The 26086-nt window shown below is 39.2% G+C and overlaps 1 protein-coding gene across 1 annotated transcript in view; it reads left to right on the top strand.

Annotated features, from left to right (window-relative positions):
* RhoGAP93B (MyTH4 and RhoGAP_KIAA1688 domain-containing protein RhoGAP93B) overlaps positions 1-26086 on the top strand; it is a 120531-nt gene that overhangs the window by 59016 nt on the left and 35429 nt on the right. Inside the window, exons 3-9 of the mRNA XM_071587946.1 lie at positions 5387-5525; positions 10566-10751; positions 10812-11063; positions 19352-19487; positions 20615-20984; positions 23154-23412; positions 25024-25282. Coding sequence (XP_071444047.1) covers positions 5387-5525; positions 10566-10751; positions 10812-11063; positions 19352-19487; positions 20615-20984; positions 23154-23412; positions 25024-25282 — 1601 coding nt within the window. The remainder of the gene's footprint in view (positions 1-5386; positions 5526-10565; positions 10752-10811; positions 11064-19351; positions 19488-20614; positions 20985-23153; positions 23413-25023; positions 25283-26086) is intronic.

The raw sequence follows: 26086 nt of genomic DNA on the forward strand, positions 1-26086 counted from the left end.
ATTTTTTAATTTTTATTTGTGTATACCCTGCAAGCCATCGTCAGGGTGTGTGATATATTTAATATAAAGTGAAGAGTTAAACCTATATTATAAACTTAGGTGCAGAACTAGTGCGAATTTAGAAGTGCTGTCAGTCACTTATGAACACTCATTTAAAACCAAAACACATCAGGCTCATGTTCAACCCCAAATTTCAAGTGCTGTTAAATACCTAAGCCGTGGAACACGCAATGGGACTGTAATAACTTAATATTAATAATCCAACTCGTCTTAACATCCAACAGCAAGAATCGCGATCAGGTACTCAGTCATATCCGGGGCATCCATCTGCTCCTTTGGGTACCAATGCAGTCGCTCTTCTGCTTGCAAGGCGATCCTTTTATTGCTGGCACCGACACGCTTTAACTTTCGAACGGCTCACGCGCGTAGCTTCCGTTATCCCATCATAAACCGTGCTCAAGTTAGGAGGCTGGCTGAGTTTCAGTTCGCCATTCTTCTCATCCCGGGAGGAATGCCATCAGGCCGTGTTTGTGAACGCTAGGATTCTTATTCCACGGGAGATTTTCGCCTTTGCCATCCGCATCGCACCACTCCGTCTGATTTCATGAACTTCAATCTCGTCCACAGCTGCAGCGGTTAATACTGAGTCGATATTTTGTGTCTGCCTCATGGTCTGTAAAATTAAAAATCATTCTTGGCTATACTTGGGATCACCAGGTCAGTGTAGCGGCAAAAATTTCAATCAATGTGCGACAATATATCTTATTGGATTGAATGTGAGTCCAATCGTGAACGCTTCAGTTTGATGAGGGCGCTTTCTTTTAGACGAATCTGCCAGTATTTCAATTCCTTAGTGGTATTAGATCAAGTGAGAAATCATTTTCAACTGATCGAATTACCGGTGTAATCGTGTCAGTACCATCCTTCAAAACGAGGAACGGGCTTGGCATTTCTTTCTTCGCTGAAGTGGTATGAACTCTCTTTATTCTATTTCACCAAACCCTCGGCCGTTCTACCATTCTCTTACATCGAATCCGTATACATTGGATCCGACGGGACTCACACGCTTTATCGGCAAACGTAAGAGCTTATGTTTCATATTCCAATTGGTTCTCAATTCACGCCAAAGGAAATTTTATCTTTTTGTAACGCTAGCAATGAAGCTACCGAATGCGTGCTCTGCTAGCACTTAGTGGGCATAATTATCAATAAGAAAACATACCGACAAGCACTATTCTTTGGATAGTGATTGAGCAATCTTTCAAAAAAAGCAAACTAAGGAGATAGCGTTTGTTCATACACGTCTCGTCTAGTGAAGTTTGCAAGTAGCTTCTTTATTATTGTCTTTAAATACGTTAAAGCCCGTTATGACGTAATCGTCATGATGCAGCGGGTACGGTATAAATAAAATGAGCTCGGTATGTTGACCGGCAGGCTTAAAGTGAGTTTAAAAAGGATACTTACGATTTCTCGGAGTAATGCTGATAATGGGAAATTCATGGCGCATGGGTTAACAATGATAGGACGACTGAAAACGTTTAGGCCATGGGAGATGCGTCTGGCCCAGAATCAGTTAAACCCAATCAGTTACGTCCACATTTCCATTACTTCAGTGGAAACAGCTACGAGGGTGAGTCAAATGAAAACCTCAAAAACTGCGCTACAATGTTGAAACATCGTGCCAGTACCAATTTTCGTTTTCTTCAGTGAAAGCCATGGTTTGATGAGCGGCCTACGACTGGCAGCATGATACCGGAAGGCAACAATACGGCACAACAATGGTGTAAACATGGTCGCTCCACGTTCAACATGCGCCATAGAGAAACAGCGAACTCTTATTCGGTAATTCAGTGGTGAGGGGGGGCGAAACATATCTAAATTCATCGACAAATGAAAGTTCAGAATGGTGGAACACACATGCCTCTTTCGTACTGGACTAGAAGTTCTTAAACGATGTAATTTCTGTATCAGACTCCCCTCGACCAGGTCAGGCACACGGCGGCAGAGGCTTATAGATCAGTTAAAGGTATGTTTTTTCTAGAGGTATCCTTGAACTTTCGAAGCGCTGATATACTTATATTGTTCGCCAAGATGGCTGCATTTGAAAATTATATGAGTGAGAACCGTTAGTATTCAAGAAATTACGAGATAAAAATAGTTTAGTTTTAAGGATTTAATTTGTCTCACCCTCCTACTTCATATTGAGTCGACTTCCCGATTTTAGACAAACGGTGTAAGTAAACACAATTTGCACTGTCTCCCAACTTGTTAAATGTAAACTTCTTATTTAATCCCTCGAATTGTCATCGGCAAAGGAAGGGAAAGCGGGCAGATTTGCATTTAAGTTTTACCCTTACGGACTTGAGGTTACGAAAAGCAATTATTTTTTCCCACTACGGACGCGCAGATAAGGTCCTTAGTGGACTCGACATAGGAGATTGCTGCCCGACCTGCTTGAGGGCGTATGCTGTTGCCTCTTTTATACTTTAATCAAGTTTGGGAAGGGAGCTAATAATGAGAGAAGGGCAGATGATGAGAAATGGCACCGTAGGTGAAAGTAAAATCGCATATTTTAGCAGGCTCTTAGATACTACCGTAACTTATACATTGTGCCAGAGGTGCTTAACTGGCTGGGCTCGGCCCGCCTACGTTTGGTTTGACTGTTCATGGGCTGTTATTGGAGAAAATTCGGCTCCCTTTCGGTGAAGTTCGCGCCTGGTTCGGCATAGTTCGGAATGCCAGTTCGGGCGCCTTTGTGATAACTCGGGCGCCGTTCTCTCGTTCCCCTCTCATGCGGGTGGCCTACGTACTGTTCTCGCGAAAGCTTTTCCTTCGGATACGCCGATCATGGTGTCAAAAGGGGGGAAGGGGGAACGTGAGTTTTGGGAAGAGGGGAAAGCGAGTTCATGGCAGGCAGGGTGGTCACAATAGCATTTCAGAGCCGAAATTGTAATTTTTACGCTGTGGACAATTCAAATTAAGGTACGCCCATTATAATTCCCATGGCCCCTTCCGTGCGCGCCATGGATTCATGGTCTGGATGACCTTGTGCGATGACTCACCAGTGGACTTTTAAGTACGGAAATATAATATTTTTCCTTCAAGATTAATTTAAAAAAATATCGTATCCATGCTCGTTATGATTAGCAGATTAATTTGACCCAAAACGGGAGACATTTTCGTTGATATTTGTTGACACATTCGACATATATTAAACACTATGATATATAAATGAAAAAGAAAAACTTTGTTCCAATCCACCACTTTATTTCAGGAACGACTAGTTTCGACACGACGGCGTACCTGAAATAAAGTGGTGGATGGGAACAAAGTTTTTCTTTTTCATTTATTAAAATGAACTTCCACAAAGTTGAGGCTGAAACTATTGAGATAATAATTGGTACCTGAGGATGACGCCGTAGCGTCGAAACTAGTCGTACCTGAAATAAAGTGGTGGATTGGAACAAAGTTTTTCTTTTTCATTTATTAAAATGAACTTCCTCAAAGTTGAGGCTGAAACTATTGAGATAACTATGATATATATTAAACACTATGATTTTTTTTATAACATGGTGAATCAAACTTAAAAATCAAAGAATTCGTCCCCCATATTATATGACATTGATAAGAAAATTACAAGTATCGTGGATACGACATTTCTTTTAAATTAATTTGAAATAAAAACGACTTTATTGTAATTTTAAAGTGCATTTTTGAGTGATCGTATGAGAATCTCCAGACAATGACCCCCTGGCACATGCCACCCTCCTCTTTGTCCACTACTGCCATTAGATTCTCGTTGGTAACATAACATCAGCAAGATTTAATTAGAGCTACTTCCAGTTGTTTTATGCATTCACCAAAGAAGCAGTACATTGGAGGAGGTTGTGCTCATTACCAGATCAGGGCACAGTGAACGAATTTTGTCTTCAAAACATGCGGCATGATCCATTGCTCACTTATTATTCTGGTCTTATCCATTCCACCAATTAGGTGGAATGGATAAGACCAGAATTCCACCCATTAGGTGGAATGGATAAGACAAGAAAAGTCTTTGGATCCACTGTAATGACTGTTGGTGTGAAGCTCAATTTGCACACCTACACAAGAATAAATATTCAATTAGTCATTACGGTAAGTTTATTTATTTATTTATCGACTTAATTGGGCGAGGTTGAGACTAATAGTCCCTTCTTCCACCTAACCCTACATTACAGACATTATATTGCAGACAATCACATACAACCAAGCCCTAGATGGAGGGAAATCCACCTAGGCGGGAATCGAACCCGCGACCTTTGGGTTGCTAGGCGAGGACGTTACCCCGCCGCCACCGAGGCCGGCAGTTTTAAGCTCCAGAAGAGTGAAAAATAATGTACATAACTCTATTTATAAAATTATGAATAAAAAAATAAGCAGGAAATTAGTGAACAAAATGTGAACACCCTCTCAAAAAATTATTGAGCGTATTATTCTTTGCAACAACATGCACTTCCTGCATAGGCTAAAAGTTGTTTCACAAACAACCAACATGCTTCTACAGAGTAGATCTTGTGAAATGCAACTTGGTTAATTCAATCAAGCCATCCTAAAGTCAGGAAAAAATTAGAAAAAGGTAGACTCTGTAGTACTCTGCATTGTCGGGTTTCACCGCGTTTCACAATGCAGAGTACTTCAAACCACCGCCGCGAAAACCTACGCAGCCAGGCAGACTCTGTATTTGTAGACATAATGTTGAATAGATGAATGCAGATATTCTGCTCTGTCCATCGCGTGAAAAAATCTTACAAAGCATAAAAAATATATTGAAAATAATCGTACAAAATTGAGTGGTGCTCTTTGACCCAACTGATGTAACAATTACTCTGCCATCCCGACTTTGGTTTTAACCGAATCCTAAAAAATCCCAACCTAAGCCCTAACCTTATTTTACTCATGGTCTGTTCTTCTTTTACTTCCATGCAGTAATGTGGAGAGGATTTCACTTTTATTCACTGCCATAATTCCTGACTTAGACCCATTCGTTTATTAAGAGTTAGTTTGAAGTAGTATTTTGAATCTTAATGATATCATTGTTGTCAATATTTGAGAAGTATTGGCATTGGCACATAATCAAAACAGTTATACCAAAAATTAATGAGTTGTAGCTTTGAATAAAATTTCTGTATATTTTTACTCTGCTATTATTTTAGATTTTTAGGTGTAAATATCAAAAGTTATTAGTATAGAAAATTGGACCCATCTCCTATCTAAAGAAATTTATTAACTATACTGGTTTATTGTGTTTATACTCAAGGCTTGTGTTGATTTGAGGCAGTTTTAATGGGGTTCCTGGTTTTCGTTTCTGTATGGATAAAATTATTGTTCACTACCTTATCTTTTGTAGGAAAAAAACGGACAACAATCAGTGGTGGGAGCTGTTCGACCAAAACACGTCAAGGTTCTACTACTACAATGCTGCTTCTCAGAAAACAGTTTGGCACCGACCTCATAATTGTGATATCATCCCTTTGGCCAAATTGCAGGTAATTTGATCATGGAGTAAATGCTATCTCTCTCCTTTTTTTGGGTGGCTCTAAAGAAATCCTTAATCGTTCTGGGGAGTTCAAAGTGGATTTGTGGATTAGTGATTGAATGGTCATTACTTGGTCATTTAGTCCATCCCCTTGCGTTGCTGATGACCTTTTTTAGCAGTAAATATTATGTGGAATATGATCAACTTTCTAAAATTTGAACATTGTGTGGTCTCGGTATGAGAAAGAGAGAGAGTTTGGGACGGCAGCTGCCATCCATGCTGAAAGCACTGGTGTGCTCCAACTACTTACACTGGCTCTAGCTATCAAATGAGCTCCATGGTAGAACTATCTATCTCTTGCTGTTGAAGTAATCATTCATAAGGCAGTTTAAATGGCAGTGTGTACCTCACGTGGAGTTAAAATGGCAAAGTTTATTGAAGGCCAATCAAGAGGATGAGCCATTTCTTTTTAATACATCTTTCCACCAAGTGCACAACTCTAACTTGGAAGCCATCGACAAGAATGTTTTCACTGATTGGCAGAATGTGCCTTGTATTTTATCTCAATCTACTCTGGGGGAAACTTGCATCGCTAATGTACTCTGAATTTGTTGGTCATCCAGCAGCAGCCAGTAACATTCACCCAATGTACAGAAATTCGTACTGAGATGACCTCTTGTGGCATGAAAAACCATTGAATCAAATCTTACTGGATGGAAGTGGAGAGACTAATTGCTTCTTGGGGCATTGAATGCATAGTGAATATTTTTCTTTGATCTGATTCAATGTGGATAATTTTGAGGTGTATCAGTGACTCTTGAAATGCCATGGCAATTATCTCTATTTTTCTCATGTTGCATTTAGTTGCTTAGATTTGGCCATTCAAACTTAACTGATTTATCCCCATTGGTTTTCATCGAAGTGTTGAATGCATGCACATGCAATCATGAGGCTGTTAGTAAATTTAAATGCTCAGTTTCACTTAACATTTCATTCAGCCAGTGGGATGCCCTTTAGTAAGGCTAATGTATCTTTGCTGACTTGAGTTAGAGAAAGTACAGAAATATGAATAGGTTCATATCCTGTGTCAATGTATTGCCCCCGAAGATTGCCCAGTTCCGAAATCCACTCCAAGCTTCTTATTATGTGGACAAGTGCAAAAGTTATTTTACTATATACCATGAAATATGAATATTAAAAAATATAAATTCTAAATGTTTTCATCTCTAAAAATCTTTAGCCATTCACGGAGGTTTTATAATAACCATCCCCTGTGCTGACTGTGGGTCTATTGACTGTGATGGCTAGTACAGGAGAACCAACCATTGTAGTTGAGAGTGTGTGTTGGCTAACTATTTGTAAGAGTATGTGTGCCACCAATTATTCACAACATCAATTTGCGTAGTGGAAGGCTGGAGTGTTTATTCACTCAACTGATGTATGTATTACTTAAGATTGCTGAGATGAGTAAAGTGAGCATACACCATATAATCAATCGCTAGAATGATGTCATTAAGCATTTTCCCAATCTTTGTTGTATTGGGGGGATCAAGACGGTGCGGTGGCTATCGTAATGGCTTCCCACCCAGAGGGTCCAGGTTCAAATCCTAGCGGTGTTGAATATTTTTCAGTGGTATCTCGATACCTACTTGAGGTGCTTTGTGGAGGGCACTTTGAGCGAGTACGCCGTCCGTCGCATGGAACGTTAAGCTGCAGACCCCTTGGCACCTGTCGTAAAGAGTAGGCTAATGCCGATGCTGGGTTTATCTCCGCACTTGATCCTTTCCTGTTCATCCCTTATGGAGCAAATGACCTCAGCTGTCGGTCGCCTTCCCTAAATACTACTACTACTTTTGTTGTATTTGGTTGTCTAAACTAAAAGAGGTTAGCTATCAGAAGTAAACTGTGAACAATATCTTTCTGCAAAATACAGGGGCTGTTACTAAAACCTTGTACATAGCCTTTTGCTGAATTAACGCGATGAAAATGCTCTACTGCAGTCCAGTATTGCAAAATATTTTTGAGATGTGCAGTAAATGTAGCTATTTGTATATTACTTTCATTTTACTATGTGTGTTCTTCCAATGAGATTAAAATAATTTTTTTTCAGTTTACTACACACTTATTTAAGGTTGAATATTCATTTCAACATTTGATCCACTTGAGGAAAATATCTTCATCTGTGATGAAAAAGTATAATTTACAGCATTTAATTTTTCATCCCTAAATATGAAATCCATGGTTGTAAACAATCTCTTAATTTGTGTTATTAATTACAAAGGAAAGCATGGATTACATAATGAAAAGCATAAATATGATTTAAAACCAAGCCTCTAGCTATCACCCAACTTGTGTGTACAGCTGCAGTTTTCCATGTTCACTTCCCATGTTTTGGTATAATATTGCAAACATACTTGGATTTAGTGCACTAGATGGAATGTAAATAATAATCTTAAATGATTGATTAAGCCCAGTTTTCAATTCTTCAGGCATTGCTCCAGCTAATAAGGTTTCCTAGCAAATGCCACAGTGAGTGTAGTTAGCCTCAGGGATTACTTCATTTGGCCTGAGGGATTTCTTCATTATTACTTAGTACTTCATATTTACTTAGCCTCCGGGATTACTTTCAATATAGTAGCTTGTACTCCAATTTGCTCTCTCTCTTCAAGTCTTGGCTTCATCATTACATATACTGGGACAGTTCTTCCTAGAATTTTATGTATACTATTTCAAGGCATAAAATTATGTTCATTTAAAATATTTCATTTGCAGTTGTTATATCAGGATGAGGTTTATAGTAATAAAAATTTCTCATTTGTCTTACTATTTCAAAACAAATAAATACCTATATAATTGGCAATAGTTTGTTATGCCTGCCCCCTGATTAATGCATTTTTAGTGGAAAATGGTAATTTTATTGCACTTATGAATGAATGGCCATTATATGGAAGTTATTAATGAAGGAGAATAATGATGCAGTTGGCATTAAACGTGGTGGGAACATCTTGTGATTTTGTCAAAAATGAATGAATGCAAATGAGAAAAACAGAGCCAATTGCCATCATGACCCTTGGGCCACTGCAAAACATGGGCTCAGCTGAAGTATGGTGCTACGTTTTGTAACTTCATTGAAAGGTGGAATCCAGTTGAGTTTAAATCCAATTTCAAAGATACTTATCATCATGCACCAATTTGGGTGAAAGTGAAGAAAAATTTTGTCCTGGAAGACAATGAAGTCTTTGTGAAGCTAGTCAGATGATAGAACTGCAGCAAAATGAGAAGGCTCAAGGTCTGAAAGACATTTTCTGACTGAAATTTGATTTGGCGATGCACCACAAAAGGGCAAGCTTTCACAAAGGAAAGAGTAGAAGTCAGGATCAATGGATCATTTGGTGATGTGCACTTGGTGAGGAGGTGGTCATCTCCCGTGGTGGTGAAAGAGGAGTGCACCATGGTGCATGAAGGTCCCAGGAGTGGGGGAGTGTTGTGTCGTGAGGGGCATGAGCGGAGGCATGGGAATGCACCTTGTGGCCGATGGCATATGCTGTGCCCTTGCTTGTGGCACGTTGCGTAGGCATAATCGCTTGAGACTTGAAGCCATCTTCTCTGTGCGCATGGGAGAGAAATGATTCAAGTTGACGCATTGGCAGCAGTAGCCGATTAAGCCGTTTTGTAGATTTTATTTGGCCGTGGTTGTATTTTTGCTAATTACTGTATTGCACAATTTTATATGAAGCATTTGGTCTGCCTGTGATGAATTCATCATTTTGCAAAGCAACCCTACAGTCTTTTGGTGACATGCACTTATGTTTAGAAAATTTTGAATTTGTCTCCTCTGTTTGGTATTGTAAGAAGAGAATGTGAGTCATTTTTTGAAAGTGGTACAAAATTTTAAATTGAAACGATATTTCATGGCAGGCCAAGTGTGGGCATCTTGAACTCCTACTACTGCTGTTAATGAGAATTTATAAACCACAAGAATGTGAACAGATAGGCAGGAATGTCTTTTGTTGAAGGAGGTATAACGGCTCAGGAATTGTGTGCAATAAATTGGACAGTAAATATTGAAAATGACATCTGAAATATTAAGGGACTTGAAGTTACGGTCATTTATATGTCAAATGGGATCACCTAACGCAATATATATGGCTATGACATTCATGGAACCAGATTCAAGTTTAATGTTATTTCATAGTTGCCATATTTTTATGGATGTCTACAAAGAAACAAAGAATTATGCATAAAATCTGTGTGTTAAATGTTATGGGTGGAAGGTGAAGTAGTTAAACTTATGCACAAAGTTGCTGGTTTATGGAAATTCATTAGTCATTCAAGTATGCGTCTTCATTGGCACATATGATGAAGGAATGATGTTAATCTGTCAGAATGGAATTTCTACTGCCGCTTTTCTTTTTGAACCTTGTTAAATTTTAAATTATAGACGTAAATGATTCTTCACTTATATTTGTATCAAATGAAGATTACTTTATTCGTGAAATAGAAAGTAATATTGATAATTCTGCAAATGAGTAAACTTTCAAAGTTCTATGTGTCAAATGACAACGTGGGGTTCTGAGTAAAGTGAGAGCTGTAGTTTTGAACAGTGTTGAATACTTTATTGAACAGGGCATTTCAGACAGCTCAAGTTTGCAATTTCAAATTTTGTTTTTAACACTGTGGATAAGTACAATTTTCATTCTACCTATTGTCCAACCTATAGGCTTTCAATGTTTACCACCAGAAACTGTGTTTCATAAGTTAGCTCCCTTAGCTTTTCAAGATTTCTTAGTTGAAAATGGGCAGTCCTTGGAAGATAAGAGGAAGAGCAGTGCCCTGCTACGAGAGCCAGTTAAAGCTTGGAGGCGGGTGGGAGGGTGACTGGTGCATTTCTTTTGCATTCATTGTTAGGTGTGCATTTTTATACAAGTGTGTGTGTGTGTGTACATGTGTGTGTGTACATGTGTGTGTGTACATGTGTGTGTGTGAGAGGACGTGTGTGTGTGTGTGTGCATGTGTGTAGTGTGTTATGCGCTAATGTACTGATTTTCAGACGCTCAAGCAGAATACAGAAGTGGTGTGCGAGGAAGAGGAGGGGGAGGAAGGAGATGGGAGGAGGGTGGTGTCAAGTGGGCAGGAGGACGAGGTGGGCATGGGGGGGCAGAGGAGGCGGCGTGGCCGTCGGAGGGGCAGGCATGAAGGAGGGGGTGGCGGAGGCATTGCGTTGGAGGGCAGGGAGGTTGGGGGGAGGGAGCGAGAGGAGGAGGATGAGGATGATGAGGAGGAGGAGGACGAAGAGGAAGAGGACCCCCCCACCCCCTCCTCATCCACACGCACAGTCAGCTCTCAGACGCAGACGTCCCCTTGTGGCTCCCCGAGGAGATCATCGGCCACACCACGGAGACATCACCACGGACACCACCACCACCACCACGGGCACCACAGTCACCACGGACACCACAGGCACCATGGCAGTGGCCACCACCACCATCACCGTTCGTCCCAGCACCATGGCACGAGCCGCAGCATGGAGGAACGTGCCAATGGCGAGGTGAGAGAGAGAGAGTGCTGCCATCTCCGTAGCAGCTGACTTGGCGACGGGAGGCATCCCCCTCCCCCTCCTTCCATGCTTCCCTCGATCCCCAGTTGTGTTGGTTCATCTGCACTCCATTCAATGTGTCACTTCAGCAAAGTCACCTCATCTGTATGCTCCGTGCTTTCTGCGAATGATCCCTTGTATCAGAGTTCAGTTTGCTGTGAATGCATATGGAGGGCACTTAATTAATGCTGTGAATACCATGGGCTTCTTCAAATTTAGAGTCAATCGTCTGTCAGGTGTTCATAAATCTCAAGGTAAAATGATGGCCATTGACAAGTTCGATTCTGGCCTCTACAAACAGTGTAGTAAAATTAGAAAGGTGATCTTTTGGGAAAAATGTCTTCTTAATATGCATCAGGGAAATCTGGTCACTTGATTCATTTTGGGTACTGAATAAAGAAAGAATACATTGATGAAGTCATTTGAAAGTGGGCTGTGGTAATGCATAAATCCTTATTAAGTGGAACTAGCAAAGTATTTTTAGATTCTTCATTGATTGATGAAAAGTTCATCAATGGGAGTCCAAAACAATGCATTACAAAATATATGTGAATGAAACAGTACATATCTTACAAACTACAAATTTATTTGATGTTGCCTTGTTAAATGTGATTAAGTTGAGCTCTTGAGTTATTGAGGGATGTTGAAGTTAGTGGAAAAGCATCCAGAGTTCAAATTCTCATATTATTTCTCTTGTTTGATCTTTACACAACTATAAATATTTACACAACTATATATTTATAATGAATTGGTTCCATAAAGGTACGCCAAAAACCATTAATTTACACAACTACTTCCTTTTACTCCTGATACATTTGTGATTGTAATCTGTGTGTGCTACACTACTGCCAGCAGATATATAAAAACCCTGCAGAGCTGTGGCTGTTACTTGCATTGAGTGTGTGAAATGTTACACAAAGGCTTGTGCCCCTTGACCAGTAAGTTAAAAATCAATCTACCAAGGTGAATGGAATTTTTAAAAGTTTGGGGCAGTATGTCTCACATTAGTCAATATCAGAATCATTAGTGAAGCCTAGTTGTTTTTAAGTCACTGCATTATAATATGGGGAGTCCCACACTGATAATGAGTACCTGTTTTGCTTTGTATCACCTTTAAAAAAATCTGTATCCTCTTTGAATATTTTCAAAAATTTTGGGAATCAATTTTGTCATTATTTTTGTGAAAAAATCAGCCAATTTGACCCAAATTTTGAACATGCCGTTGCATATTTGTTTGGGGGCAAGCATAGAGGGATTTGATCAAAACTTATGCAGCACAGCATAGTTTCTTTGCATAATATTTATTAATGCATTTACCGTATTGAAATAGGCCCTACCTGTGCCTGCATGTTAATATATAATAATGGGGTGTGGCAATTAAATAACGGAACTGGTGATACAAAACATATTCTTGATCACCAATTAAATTGGAAAGTTTATCGCCTTCAATGTACTCTCCTTGCACATCCCTGCAATGCTCCATACAAATTTTCCATTGTTTGAAGCAGTGCTGGAAGTCTGGTTCTGTCAGCTTGTTGAAAACCCCCATCGATTTTGCTTTCACCGCTTTCACACTGACAAATCTTGTCCCCCTTAAGCTCCGATTTGGAAATAAAAAAGTCACCGGGGGTCAGGACAGGCAAGTTTGGTGGGTGGTCCAGCACGGTGATACTGTATTTTGCAAAGAGTGCCTTCACAGAGAAGGTGGAATGGGCTGGCATGGCATTGTCTTGATGAAGTACCTAGGAATTGCTCTTCCACAAATCGGGTGTTCGTCTCCTCACTCCTTCATGAAGGGCAGTCACCACCTCGACGTAATTGACCTTTAGGGTTCCAGTGAATGCAGGTAATTCCCCACTTGTCAAAAAACAATCATCACGGCTTTGAATTTTGATTTGATCATTTACTCTTTTTTTTGTTGTGGTCAGCTTGGGCTCTTCCATTGCATCGATGAGCACTTCTTTGTTTCAGGATCATTGGTAAAAAATCATGATTCATCCCAAGTAATCACTCTAACAATTCTGGATCCATATCAATGTTTTTAGAGTAAATTCAGCATAAATGTTCATTTTCCATTCCTTTTGCTATGGAGTGAGAAGTTTTGGAAACATTTTTGTGCAAACTTTGTGCACGTTGAATGATTCATGATCTGAGTTACACTTTCTTTGTTAATTCCTGAGATTTCAGCAAGACTTGGACACTGAGATGACGATTTTCGCGGATGAACTTACCAATTTTCTGGATGTTATTGTCTGTTTTTGATGTTGAGGGTCGTCCAGGACATGGATTGTCTTCAGTTGTTTCACGTGCCTCCAACGTTCACTTCCATACACTTACTTTAACATTACCTTTGATAGCAGTTTTCCCCAGTTTCACAAGAAACTTGGTTAACTCATTGCTATGTCTGAACTCGTTGCATTTTTCAACGAGACACGAGCAGAAGGATTTTGCTACAGACATGCTCAAACCTGCTGCAGCGCGCTCGCTGTTTGTGGGTAGCAGCACCAGTCTGGTTATTTAATTGCCACATCTCGTTTCTTAAGGTACATAAAGCGGCAAAGATGTTGAGTTCAGGCCAAGTTATGTCAAAAATCACCAAAATGAGTTCCAAGATAGAAATATAAAAGAGAGTCCATCCTAATCCACAGGCATTTACTCTGGAACTAGCGACATGAAGTTTCCAGAGCTGCTCTACCTCGCGCTCTATCGACTAGATTTGTCTGGAGAGACTTTATGGTGGCAAACAGTTTTAATAAATGGTCATCATTTTTCTTGTCCTCCTGTTGACTGTTTGCAGCTCTTTGATGTTGCATTTAATGTGGAAAAAAGTGTGTAGTGTTCTTAGAATCTCAAATTTACATTTGGCATTGACCTTGGTTCTCTCAGACAGTTCAGAAGTGCAGATGAATCTGAGAATTTGTCAGATTTTCCCGCGCCGCCTTCACCTCCTGCATTCCATGCCAGGAATACCAAGACACTTGCATGCATCATCATCATGGTGGGGATGGTGGGTGATGTCTCCGTCAATTGAGTTTCTGGTCTTAATTGTTTCTCATTAACCTTCCATTCATGAAGTGAATATTTGTTCTGTCCATGCTTAGCTGTTCAGAGGAACATGGATTTTTTTTATGCCGGAAGCATACAGTTAAAGGTCATGTATGTAAAATAGATGGATGCCCTATGTTTCCTGTTTGACAGCACATGGTACATTTACTCCCTTTCACAGCTCAAATTCAAGCAACAATGGGAGAATGGAATCATGGAACTGGAGGGTGTTCACGACACTACTTGAGAAATGTCATGTTGACATTTACTAACTGTTTTGAAAGAGTCTGCCTGCCAAATGAGAGGACCTAACACTTTTTTCCAGATGGGCAACAGGAATTTTGGTGCACGATATTATGCCTGTGATGAACCTATGCAGATTTCAGCATGGTATATGGTATCTTATGTGAAATGTTGTCAAACGATCTTCAGTAGTCCATCCTTTAGATAGATTACACATACTACAAATACGTAGCTTCTTGGTATAGAAATCTGTGAAGATGCCTGACTTTGAACCTTTACGCACATATGAATGTGCATCTCCTTCCACACTGGTTGAATGTATTGGAGAATGAGGTTGTTCAGGATGAAGATGAATGCCCTTTGTACAGTATACTCTGTTGGACAATGTATATAGCGTTAAGTAATACTGTATGGGCGTGAGCACATGCGCAGATATAATATATTCCAAAGCACACATAATTGTTTACACCTGTTGTTACTAAAGTATATATTTAGATTTTAGTTGGAAGGCTTTTCAGCCTTTTGCAATGTTAATTGTAATTCTTATATGAATGTTATAATTATTTTATCATGAAAATATGGTATCATGGCAACTCAACTTTACATGGTTACACAGCAATGCTCCCATTCCAGACAATACCATCTCTCATGTTTGACTGGACCATATCATTATAAAATTATTGCTCAAAATGTACCCCAACATCTTCCCTATCAACTGTCATTTTCCGTTTTTATTATTTTATTTTAATGATTTAATTTGGTTAAAACCTTTCCTTAATTAGCTCTTTACCTCCATTCTGTTAGCTTAGTTGCATACAGGTACGTTGAGTTGATTATGTGTGCAGTACAAGCACATCTTCTTCGTAGTACCTCAGCAACCTAATCATTATTCTTCTCCAACTATATAAACAGTTTAATCTGTGAATATAACTCTTTTGTTAAAACAATACATAAACATCTGTATTTCTGTAATGGATTAAAGACAAAAGTAAAGTGTTTGGTGGGTGTTCAAATTTAATATACATATTGTTTCCCGACCATCCTTTGAGTAATTAAGTTTCCATCATTACCTTGCTCCTGCCATTTATACACACGTGGAAGTGATTAACCTTCTCTTCACCTATTTGCTGTGCATGGCCTCAAGGCTGGTTAGTCTGAGTTGCTTCAATGTAGAGTGAAGACAATTTTGACTTGAATTTAGTTAGTAGTTTAAACTTTCTCAAGTTGTAGATGTGTGTATTCCTAATTGATCTTAGTCCCTGAAGGTTCTTAGTAGCCATTTTAAGCTGACCTTTTTACTTCTCCATTGTGGGTTATGTGGCAATACTCAGCACATGATGCATTATGGTCACAATAGTCCGGGAAGGGGAATTTCTTGTCGTGTGACATCAGTGCATCAGGATGTTTGGTGTGCTCACACGTGCCCACTTTTAAGGTTCCTTTCCTGCTTGTGTTCCGTACCTTTTCCATCCTTGGGCAATGATCTTTTATTCCCATTATTGCCTTTAAATAGGAGTCAGTACACAGGCTCATTCATGTGGGATAGTTGATTTGCAATTTATGAGGTAGCAATCCATTGTGGGGTAAATATTTGAGCTGTTGCACTCTGAATGATTTTGGTCACTTTCACTGTGCATTGGTGGAGTTGGGAATCACTCTTTTTTTCTGCTCTCCATGCATCATACTGCACCCCTCCCCCCCATATTCCTCTCCCGAGCAATAGATGCATCTTCCCTCCCTTCACTCTTGGTTTGACACCTCCCTCATCATCCTTGACTGACTGCTCTAAAATTTCCCAAGTGTAGGAGAAAACCTCAACTTATATCAGTTGAAGAACCATCAAGTTGTATCCCCATTTTCTAAATTAATGTTACTACAAATTTTATGGATATAAATGAAAAATTAAGTATTAGAAAGGCATTTGGATGTCAGCGAATCATCAATCCTGGATGCTTGAGTTGACCGAAGTCCAAAATGTCATCTACTGGTTAATGGAAATACCTGGTTGATAAAATTTTGGAATTTCAGCGAATAGTTTGAATTCAAGTATTCCAGTGACACATGATTGTGGATATGGACAGATATAATCGGAAGAAAATAATCAAAATACACTTGACGATTAAAGTCTTAATGTCATTGTTTTCATGGAAACGGCAATCTCTTCAAAACTAAGTGTGGAGAAACTAAAAAAAGTTAATTAAACTGAGAAAAATAAAGGTATCATAAAAGGTGCCTTCATATCATCAGCAAGCCTAAGGATTTTTGCAAAAACAATAATTTTATCCGTACTAAGTCTAGAGAAAATAAATACGATAATTTAACTGGAATAAATTATATTAGGTTCTACCATCTCAGTGTCAGCAGACTTCTTACTTTGGTCTCCTTACTTTATGATATCTTAAAACATATTACATATAAGGAAAATTTTAGGCATCCTTGGGACAATGTTTGCATTCATAAGTAACACATACATAAGACTTTGTTAAGAACTCGGTTAATTAAAAAATTAACTGGGAACATTTCAATTTTGTCAGACAATATGGATCTCCTGTTACATTTTCTGGAGCAGAGAGAAGGAATCACCAATAATGCTGTAATTATTGCAGCTTATTATATTGTCTTTACAAATTTATTTTGACTGATCAAATTGAAACCAAAGCATTATATTACATTTTCTTATGATATTAATGAGATAAATTGAATCAATCACTTTGGTTTAAAATGTGTTCAAATATCATTGTTGTTTTTCCTTGTACGCAAATGGTGCAAAGTGCTAATAAATGCACTTTTTACAATTTTGAGAGAAATACTTATTGTACTGAAAGTGAGGAACTACTCTCATTATGAAAGGAATATTTTAAGCCAAAAATTTAAAAAAATCATGCTGCATGTATTATGGAGAAAAAAATCATTGCATCGTTTGACTTACCCCCCAACATCATTATTGCTCTGTGGTCGTTTTAACTAATGAATTGATGCAAATTCTGTTGTGTTTTATTACCAAAGGTCTGGAAATCTATTTTTACATACACTAAACTCACATATATTATGATAATAATACAGTCAACCATACTATAAAGCACTACTCCATGATTAAATACTATAAAGCACTACTCCATATCATCCATTATGATCATAGTGCAAAGACATTATAAATTGAACCCAATAACACATTTATTGGTGGTCATTCACTTAAAGATATCTTTTGGGTAATATGAGAATTAACTATGTTTCATTAGAAACATTAAGCTGGGGGCAATGACCAGACAAGGTTAAATCAGGTAAATGCTTGGTTTTTTTGAGCTCTCCCAAAATGCATCAGGCACTAGATGTACTTAAAATTTCATAATACCCAGTGTTAATACTCTCCATAAGTATATTCCTGTACCTGGAAAAATATTGTTTAGAAGCATATCCTAGTTATTGATATTGATTTCCATCAATATGATATCATAAAAATCATTTTTGGCAAGTACATAGGTAGTTTAAAGTATTTTAAGGATGTGGGTCAGGAATTTCGACTTGGAAATGGTAAAACTGGAATAGAGGTATATGTTATATCCCCATTTATCTTTGGGTGTACATGTATTGGGAATTGGAACTGCTGAGGATGGGTGTTTAGCACTTTCCTGCTTGTGACTCTCTTTGGATGTTACTTATTTCTGAATATCCTCCTGAGGTGATTTTCACTGTCACTTTCATCATTGTGCTACTTGTGACCAGATGGCATTATATACTGATAAGTTCTTTTCACATTCATTCCCATAATCCTTCATGTATTTATTTTGGATCATGACATGGTAAATCGTTGCCATTCAAATGAAGACCCCTTTCTGTTAGAGACTCAGAAATGTTAGAATTAAATGTTTATTATACTGATATTGACAAAAGTGAAGGATCATAGTTGCACATTTACCCACGAGAAGTAAATGGGGAAGGGTGTCGTGGGTGGTAACATAGTTTTCACTCATATCAGAGGCCATGGGGAACACCAAAACACAGGATATAAATGAATTATTTATATTATATGGAGCTCCAATCATGTTAAAATACTTTCATTATATTCTTTTATTCTTTTGTTGATTTTATTCTCCTGTTGAATTTGAGGCTGATTTTCTTGGCATTTCATTAGATTAGTTCACTCTGGAGGATTTGTTTTCATTTTGTGTTATATATTTAGTGTCAGCATGTGTGCATGCTTTGTTTCTATGTTTCTGAACTAACTTTTCTATATTTGAAGGTATGTGGAAATTTTAGGTTTGAAACCATTTTGCCGATGTGCATTTTAATTCATTATCTAAGCAAAATGTTTTCCAAGATTCTTTGTGTGTCAGTGCAAACGAGGATCCACTGGAGTGGCTTACATAGCATAAACCTCAAAAGGCAGTTCATCTGGTTCCCTGCAGCTGTCAGATCTTTACAAGACTCTGGTGCATTCAAAAGGCAGCTCTGGTCTTGCCTTGCCACCTTCATGTGCGCCATGCATTTTGATTGCTTGGAATGAATGGCCAAGATGCCATGTGCTCTTGATGCCTCCCAGCCATTGTGCTCCTCTTGCCCTCTCCAAATGGGACTCCCTTTTGGGCAGGCTACCAAGATGAGTGCACTCTGGACCCTCCTCTGGTGACTGACGTACAGAGTTTGCATGCCCAATTCTCTACATTCTCACGTCAGCCAGGCACATGAGAACGAGTGGCATCTGGTGGTGAGAAGAATATTGCTTTCAGTTTGCACCCTTGCTTAAAAGTTCTGCACTCACTGTCACCATCACATCTTCTCTTGCATTTCTTCCTGGGAATTGTGGGTCTAGGGACTCACCCAAAGCACTCCTCAGGTTAACTGCCCATCTCCCTTTGCCCTCTGGGCATGGGGGCAGGGAGAGGGCCTCTCCTCTCTTCCTGCCCCCCTGCCGGGAACCCTTGTGACCTCCCACCTGCTCCTCATTGTCACAGCCCACGCTGACCCATCATTCTTCTGGCCAGAGATCCACCACACCCCTGGCATCTCGCCGGACCTGCCATTCGACCTCGGATCACCACAACGTGCCGTTCGACAAGGTCCCCTCGAGGCAGAGGAGCCTGGACACAGGTAGGTCACTCCTGTTCTCTGCGTTTCTCTCTCCCTCTGGACGATCTCCTACTCACTGATTTGCTATCTTTTCCCTTTGCATGTTGGCAGAGTGAGGCTCTTATCCTGTGTGTGTTGAAACTTTTAAATATTTGGTGGTGAAACTTTTAAAAGTGAACATTTTTAATCATTCTGCAGTTGTCAGCAATTAAATAGAAGTATCTCAATCTCCATTGGTGGAAAAATTTCTTATGATGGTAGTAAATATTGGGAATTTTACTTTGATGATGGAAAAACAGAAAAATAATTTGAGGAATTTGTTTAAGTGGAGGAAGATTTGGGAAGGGAAGTCACTAAAAGAAGAAAGCATGCACCATCGTCAAATTTTTATTTTTAAAACCAAATTTTGGATGATGGAAGTGTTTGACAATTAAGACAGGAATGTGACCCCGTATTACAATTTGTACATTTTAAGAATATAATGAGGTCATTGGAGCTGTCCTAATTTTTCCATTCAGAGTAGTTTTGCAAATCTTGAAAAAACTTATGTCGCAGCAGAGTTTCTTGCCCTCCTCTTTCAATGGTTATCTTTCGAGAATTAGGGAAGAATATTGTATTACTATGAAAGGTATGCTAAGTAGCTTAGTGATTTCAATGTCATATTAGAAATAAAAACAGTGAAAGTTACCAAGGTTAATATTTTCAAAAACATTGGGGTATGTAATATCGGTTATCAAACTTTTAACTGGAAGATATATATGTACAAACATAAAACAAGTATCAATAATGCTTTGAAGTATGAAATCATCAGTGCCAGCCGAAAGCATTTGCAGCATGATGATCATCAGTCTGTGCTGTGCACATTGGTATCCAGAACAGACTGACGATCTGATCGGAATACACCCAGTATAAATGAATGATACCATGGTGACATTTTGTACGAACTTACTTCATAAGGGATTGTGTCTGGGGAGAGCGCATGATATGCAAACATGTTTGCATATCATCCACTGCTATAGTTGCACTTCTTGCAAATGCTCTGGTGAATTTGGGCTCTTGTGAATTTGGTTTTCCAATCTGGCCGTAGTATGGTTGGTTGACTGTAGGTGGCCACCGTGCATGGCTGCTCTGCTCTTTTGTTCATCTAGGGGACCCGAGCAGTGGGCACGAGGCGCAGGCGCTCTGTCGGAGCCACAGCTTCATGCAGCGCCGCAGTGGCATGTGCCGACACCACACCGTGGAAGAGAGGTCAGCCAATGGGCGAAGGGCACAGTGGGCGACGGAAGACGAGGACTCGATGCACGAGAAGTACGTGTCGCTCTGTGTGAGTGGGGGGAGCCAGCCGAGGTCAGTGGAAGCGACGCCCCCTCAGCAGAGGAGGCAGCCCCAGTGCCATCGTCGCCGTGGTGGAGATGGGGTGGCTTCAGAGGGCAGTGCGGATGAAGGGGGGATGCAAGGAGGGGGCACCGAAGACGATGACGAGAGCGGTGGCAGGCATGGGACACCCCTCCCCCACAGGTGGGTGCCCGCTAACACCCGCAGTCAGGAGTGTTGGCAATCCCCATCATAGTGATCTCAATCAGGGCCACTCTGGTTTGTCGACTCTAAGTTGCATGTACTTCGAAACATTTGTCAAGAACTGAAATGAATGCTCAATTCATTTGTGCTCTTGACAAGGGGGCGGTAACCCTTTTCTTTTATCTCAGGCGGTATTGTTGGGTTCCAATGTGTTTGTGGACCCTGCTATTAACAGATTGTGACTGCTTCACTCGTATTGCTTACTAATTCATAGTTGCATAACTCATGCAGTATGGCTCACACATTAGATTAGAAGCAGTAGGCGAATGATTTTTGCACTCTGAAATTGTTGCATTGAAATGCATATTAGCAGATAACTCCGTTAAAAGTTACTGTTGTGGCACCTCCTGCAGTATCTTGGAATTATTTTAAGGAAAGTCGTACTACATACAATAAGTACATGGTTTTTCTAAAATTTGGTATGCATGTGATGAATATAGCATATGTACAGTAAACTCTTGATTATTCGTGTTAATGGATGCATGATTAAGCACAGATAATCAAAATACACAGGAAATATATTCATGATATGAATGGCTATATATGGTTACTCTCCTTTTTCATTTCTTGTGAATAATTTTCGTTAATTAGTAATGGAAAGTACAATACTTTCCATTCTTTAGCCATTTTTATGAGGGTGAAATTACAGCTTTACAATAACACGAAAGTATCATCTAGTGAGTAGCAGAACATATTTTCCTCAAATAGCTAAACCACTCACGCAGCTGGGAGAAAACAAATGACTAAGATAGCATTAGAATACTGACCAAAGATTGTTGATATGGATTCATATTTGCCATATTATACTGATTAAAATAATGCAGTGATGATAGTTCATGACTTATTTGTTGCAAAGTAAGGCTATGTATTCTATGGTTTGTGGTTCAACTTTGTGGAAGTTCATGGAATGAAGAACACAATGTATTTTTCCACTGTTCTTTATTTTGGCACTAGTAGTTTCAAGACTTTAAGTGTCATCATGAGGTACAAATTACTCAAGTTGCAGTCGATTGATATACCATTCTTGTGGGGGAAGGAGTGGGTGAGGCTCTTAACTTATTTCACTCTCCCCCTCTCTTACCCAAACCTTCCCCCACAAGAATGGTATATCAATTTACTGCAACTTGAGTAGTTCTTACCTCATGGTGATGCCTAAGTGTTGAAACTAGTTGTACCAAAATAAAGGGCAGTGGCAAAATACATTGTGTTCTTCATTCCATAAAGCTATTTACTTGCCTTAAAGGAGAATATGGAATTCTCAGGGCTAATGAATGCAAGTGAAATGATAATCTGAAAGCACAGTTAGTACAGAAATATTTAAATGAAAACAGTAAATACTATTGACAACTTTTGATTTCATGAAATTAAATACTTTTAAGAAAACCCAGGTATTTTGAACTTAAATTTTAATGAAAGTATATTAAAGTTTCAAAGTATTTAATTGTCTTTACGATTGTAATTTAATTAAAATATCAAGGCCCTCGGAAGAGAGTAGTATGAATTATCCGCAAAATGGATGATCCGGAGTTTACTGTGTATGTGCAAAAATTTATTTCAATGGTAATGTTGACAATACTCACTTAAATAAATCTCACTTAAATAAATTGAAGCAAGTGTGCATTGTTTTTTAGTGCTGTTATTTTCTGTAATACATTTTTAAGTGTTCATCTGTGATTTGGAAAATTCAATTTTACAGTAATACATGAAGAAACAAATTTCAAGAATCAAATTATGTATATTGATTTCCTGTAGGCACTATATTGATTGGTGGAGATGCTGAAGCTTGATTATTCTGTGATCTTAGTGTGCACATCTATTTTTAGCTATCATACAATGTTATTATTAATGACTGAGAATCATTAATAATTTGAACTATCTAGAATATAATGGTTTGCCTTTTAATTATTTTTTAGAAAATTTGTTTATTATTACTTTCAAATAACAATATTAATGGGTGAAACTAATAAATTGCAGTTGTAGCAAAGTGTTTCATAAATGTATTGCCAGTTGTGCAGACGTCATTTGCTGAATGCACCATGAGGGAAGCTATGGAGAATCTTTTGACTTTCTCTTCTCATATTCTTCTGTGTTCTCATTTCCCCCTCATAGGAGGAGTGGCCATCATCATCATCACCACCAGCCACTGGTGTTCCATGGGCCCCCCTCGGGACCCCCACCCCCCCCACTGTCCCCCCTTCCGCCCCCCTCGCCGCACTCACCAGTCGACTCAGGGCTCGCCACAACGGGCAGCCGTGCATCCGTTGATAGCTCTGCATCAGCTGCCCTGCTGCTCCTGAGGGCACGACCACCCACCACGCTACGCACATCACCTCCCGCCAATAACTCCACGCTGCCCACGCCATCACACGTGAGTCACTTGCGGGAGAGCTGTGAGGTGGATGCTTCGTATGAATCCATTGAAGTGCTATTTTCACTTGTTTAGTATTTTATTGGGGTGAAAACAATAAATAAGGGATTGGTTCCACTTTCCCTCTGTTTCAGATGCTGGTTCATTAAAAGACCTTGGTTCTCAGTTAATATCGATAGATCTGGTAAATGGATGGATATTTAACTATCAATTTGTAATAGTAAACCAAAGGTTAATCATCTTCAAAGAAGTTACTATTTTACTAGGCATAATACGTATGGTTCATGAGTATTTTTATACAAGATATAGTATTACAAGTATTATCTACTTGTAATGTTACAAATGTTTGTTGCAATTTCGACGTTTAAAAATCATTCCACTTGACTGGAATTCAAACCAAGATCCCGGTCAAGGCAAATAATTTTTACACTTTGAAATAATTGCATTGTAATGTGCATTAGCAGATGACTGTATCAAAAGTTATTGTTATGACATCTGTTGCAATTCCTTGGATTTTCAATTTTTTTTCTTTCTGTAAAACCTTATAATTTTGAAAGGCTGGTATAACAGGAATTGCAATTCAAAATGTCATATATTGCAGTTCTGTGTCTGGCCAGTAAAATATTGCTTTTTTATCTGTCGATTGAATCACTTCGCAAATTGACTTTGCAAGTTTGTCATTTAATATTTTTCCTATGTTTTGGAAGGATGCTCGTCCTTCTGTGAGTTTAAGTGCCTAATCACATAACATGTGATGTGATGAATGTTTTCAATGCAGGCTTTCCAGTTGTTCTTTCTTTCTGATAATCTTGCTTTGAGTGAAATAGCCCATGTGGATCATTCTGCTTCTTGGGCAACTGTGAGGTTCTCTTTCATTATCACACCAAGAAAGGTAGTCTTTATTGAGTCAACTGTGCTAGTGCTTTCATTTTCATTTCAGTATTCCCTAAGTGCATTGATGCATCTGATATTTTTTAAAAACAATAATGTAATTATTTCTTCCACGATATTGAGGTATTTTTCCTCAATCATAGTTGTTTTCATGATCCATGGCTGTGGTGAATTGTACTTGTATCAGGATTGCAGTGGCATTCCTCTGTACTTATGAAAAACAAATTTCTGTAGAAGTGGCAAACTATGCAATAATAAGAAATATGGGGGATTGAGATGGTGCGGTGGCTGACGTACTTGCTTCCCACCCAGAGGGCCCGGGTTTGAAACCCGGCGACGGTATATATTTTTTGGTGGTATCCCGATCCCTACTTGAGGTGTTGTGCTTTATAGAGGGCACTTTGAGTGAGTATGTTGTCAGTCGGATGGAACGTTAAACTGCGGACCCCTTGGCACCTTTCGTTAAGAGTAGGTTAATGCCAATGCGGGGTTTCTCTCCACCCTTCATCCTTTCCTGTCCACCTCTAATGGTGCAAATAACATCAGCTTTCAGTCACCTCCCCACAAAACTACTGCTACTAAGAAGAAATACTGGTGATAACTGATTTTTAATCGCCTTCACCTTTGTACTTTGGGTAAATGTTCCCATAGACACAGATGGAATTGGAATATGGGTTGTGAGAGAAGTGAGTTTTGATGGAAGCCTGTTGTCATTTACAGAGGCATAGTCAGGGTGAATCCCGTCTGGACAAGGGGTCGGAGATGGACAAGGGGGTGGGCGATGAGGATGGTAGCCATGGTGTTGAGAGCAGCCCCTCACCTTCATCCTCACCTGTGCGTGTCAGTAGTTCTGCCTCTGCACCACCTCAGCAGCACCTGTACAGCAACCTGGACTACTCATCGTATGTGCTGGGACCGGAAATGCAGGCGCACCTCCTCCCCTTGCAGCAATACATTTTGGAGCAGGCCAAACTCTCAGGTAAATCATTACCATTTTCACCAAGGATGATGCATTTCTTTTGCTATGCACAGCATGTAGTAGCCCTTTGGTTCCTTTGCTTTGTCAAAAGTGACATCAAGAAGTCTTTGACGGAGTTGCTCCTCTTTAGTTGGTTATTTTTATCGCTGTGTCATAAAGTCTCTTTCTGTCTTTAAATTTCTAGTAAGACTCTCAGTTTAATGAGCAAACTAATTTGCCTTTTTAAGCATGAGCGTAGTGAAATATTTCCATAGTGGTCTCTTCTAAAATTGAATTTAAAGGTGAAACTGTATTAAATTTACTTTTGCAAACTGGTGGGAAATTTGAGCATTGGAGCTAAAACATGGTCTAACTGCATTTAATAATGCAAGATTAAGGCAAACTTGTGTTCAGCTTACTAATTGGACTGTGCGATATTGACTTTTTGATGTTGTGAAATGACATCAGTGCCATGTTGACCCCTCCTCAATATGTCAATATCATTTATATCAAAGACAATGTTGATGTTGGTGTCGCAAAAGTTAACATTCTCATCAACATTGATATCCACATCACATCCAGATGTCAGTGACCTAATAGTTCAGTTTAGTTCTTAAAATGAAGAGAAGCAAAAAGCAACCAGGCTTTCGTCAAAAGTGAAACACTAAAAGTAATGAAATGCACTGAAGAAGTAGGAAATATTGCTCCAGAACAAAGGTACAGTATGCTGGAATCCTACTTTAGGGATTGGAGGGAGAACACTAATGCTTTTCTTGGTACTTATAAGGACAGAAAACATTAAGGAAAATTTTGCCTGTTATCTAA

The sequence above is a fragment of the Hetaerina americana genome, unplaced genomic scaffold, assembly GCF_022747635.1.
Source record: "Hetaerina americana unplaced genomic scaffold, ioHetAmer1.1.p SCAF_3, whole genome shotgun sequence".
Lineage (NCBI taxonomy): Eukaryota > Metazoa > Arthropoda > Insecta > Odonata > Calopterygidae > Hetaerina > Hetaerina americana.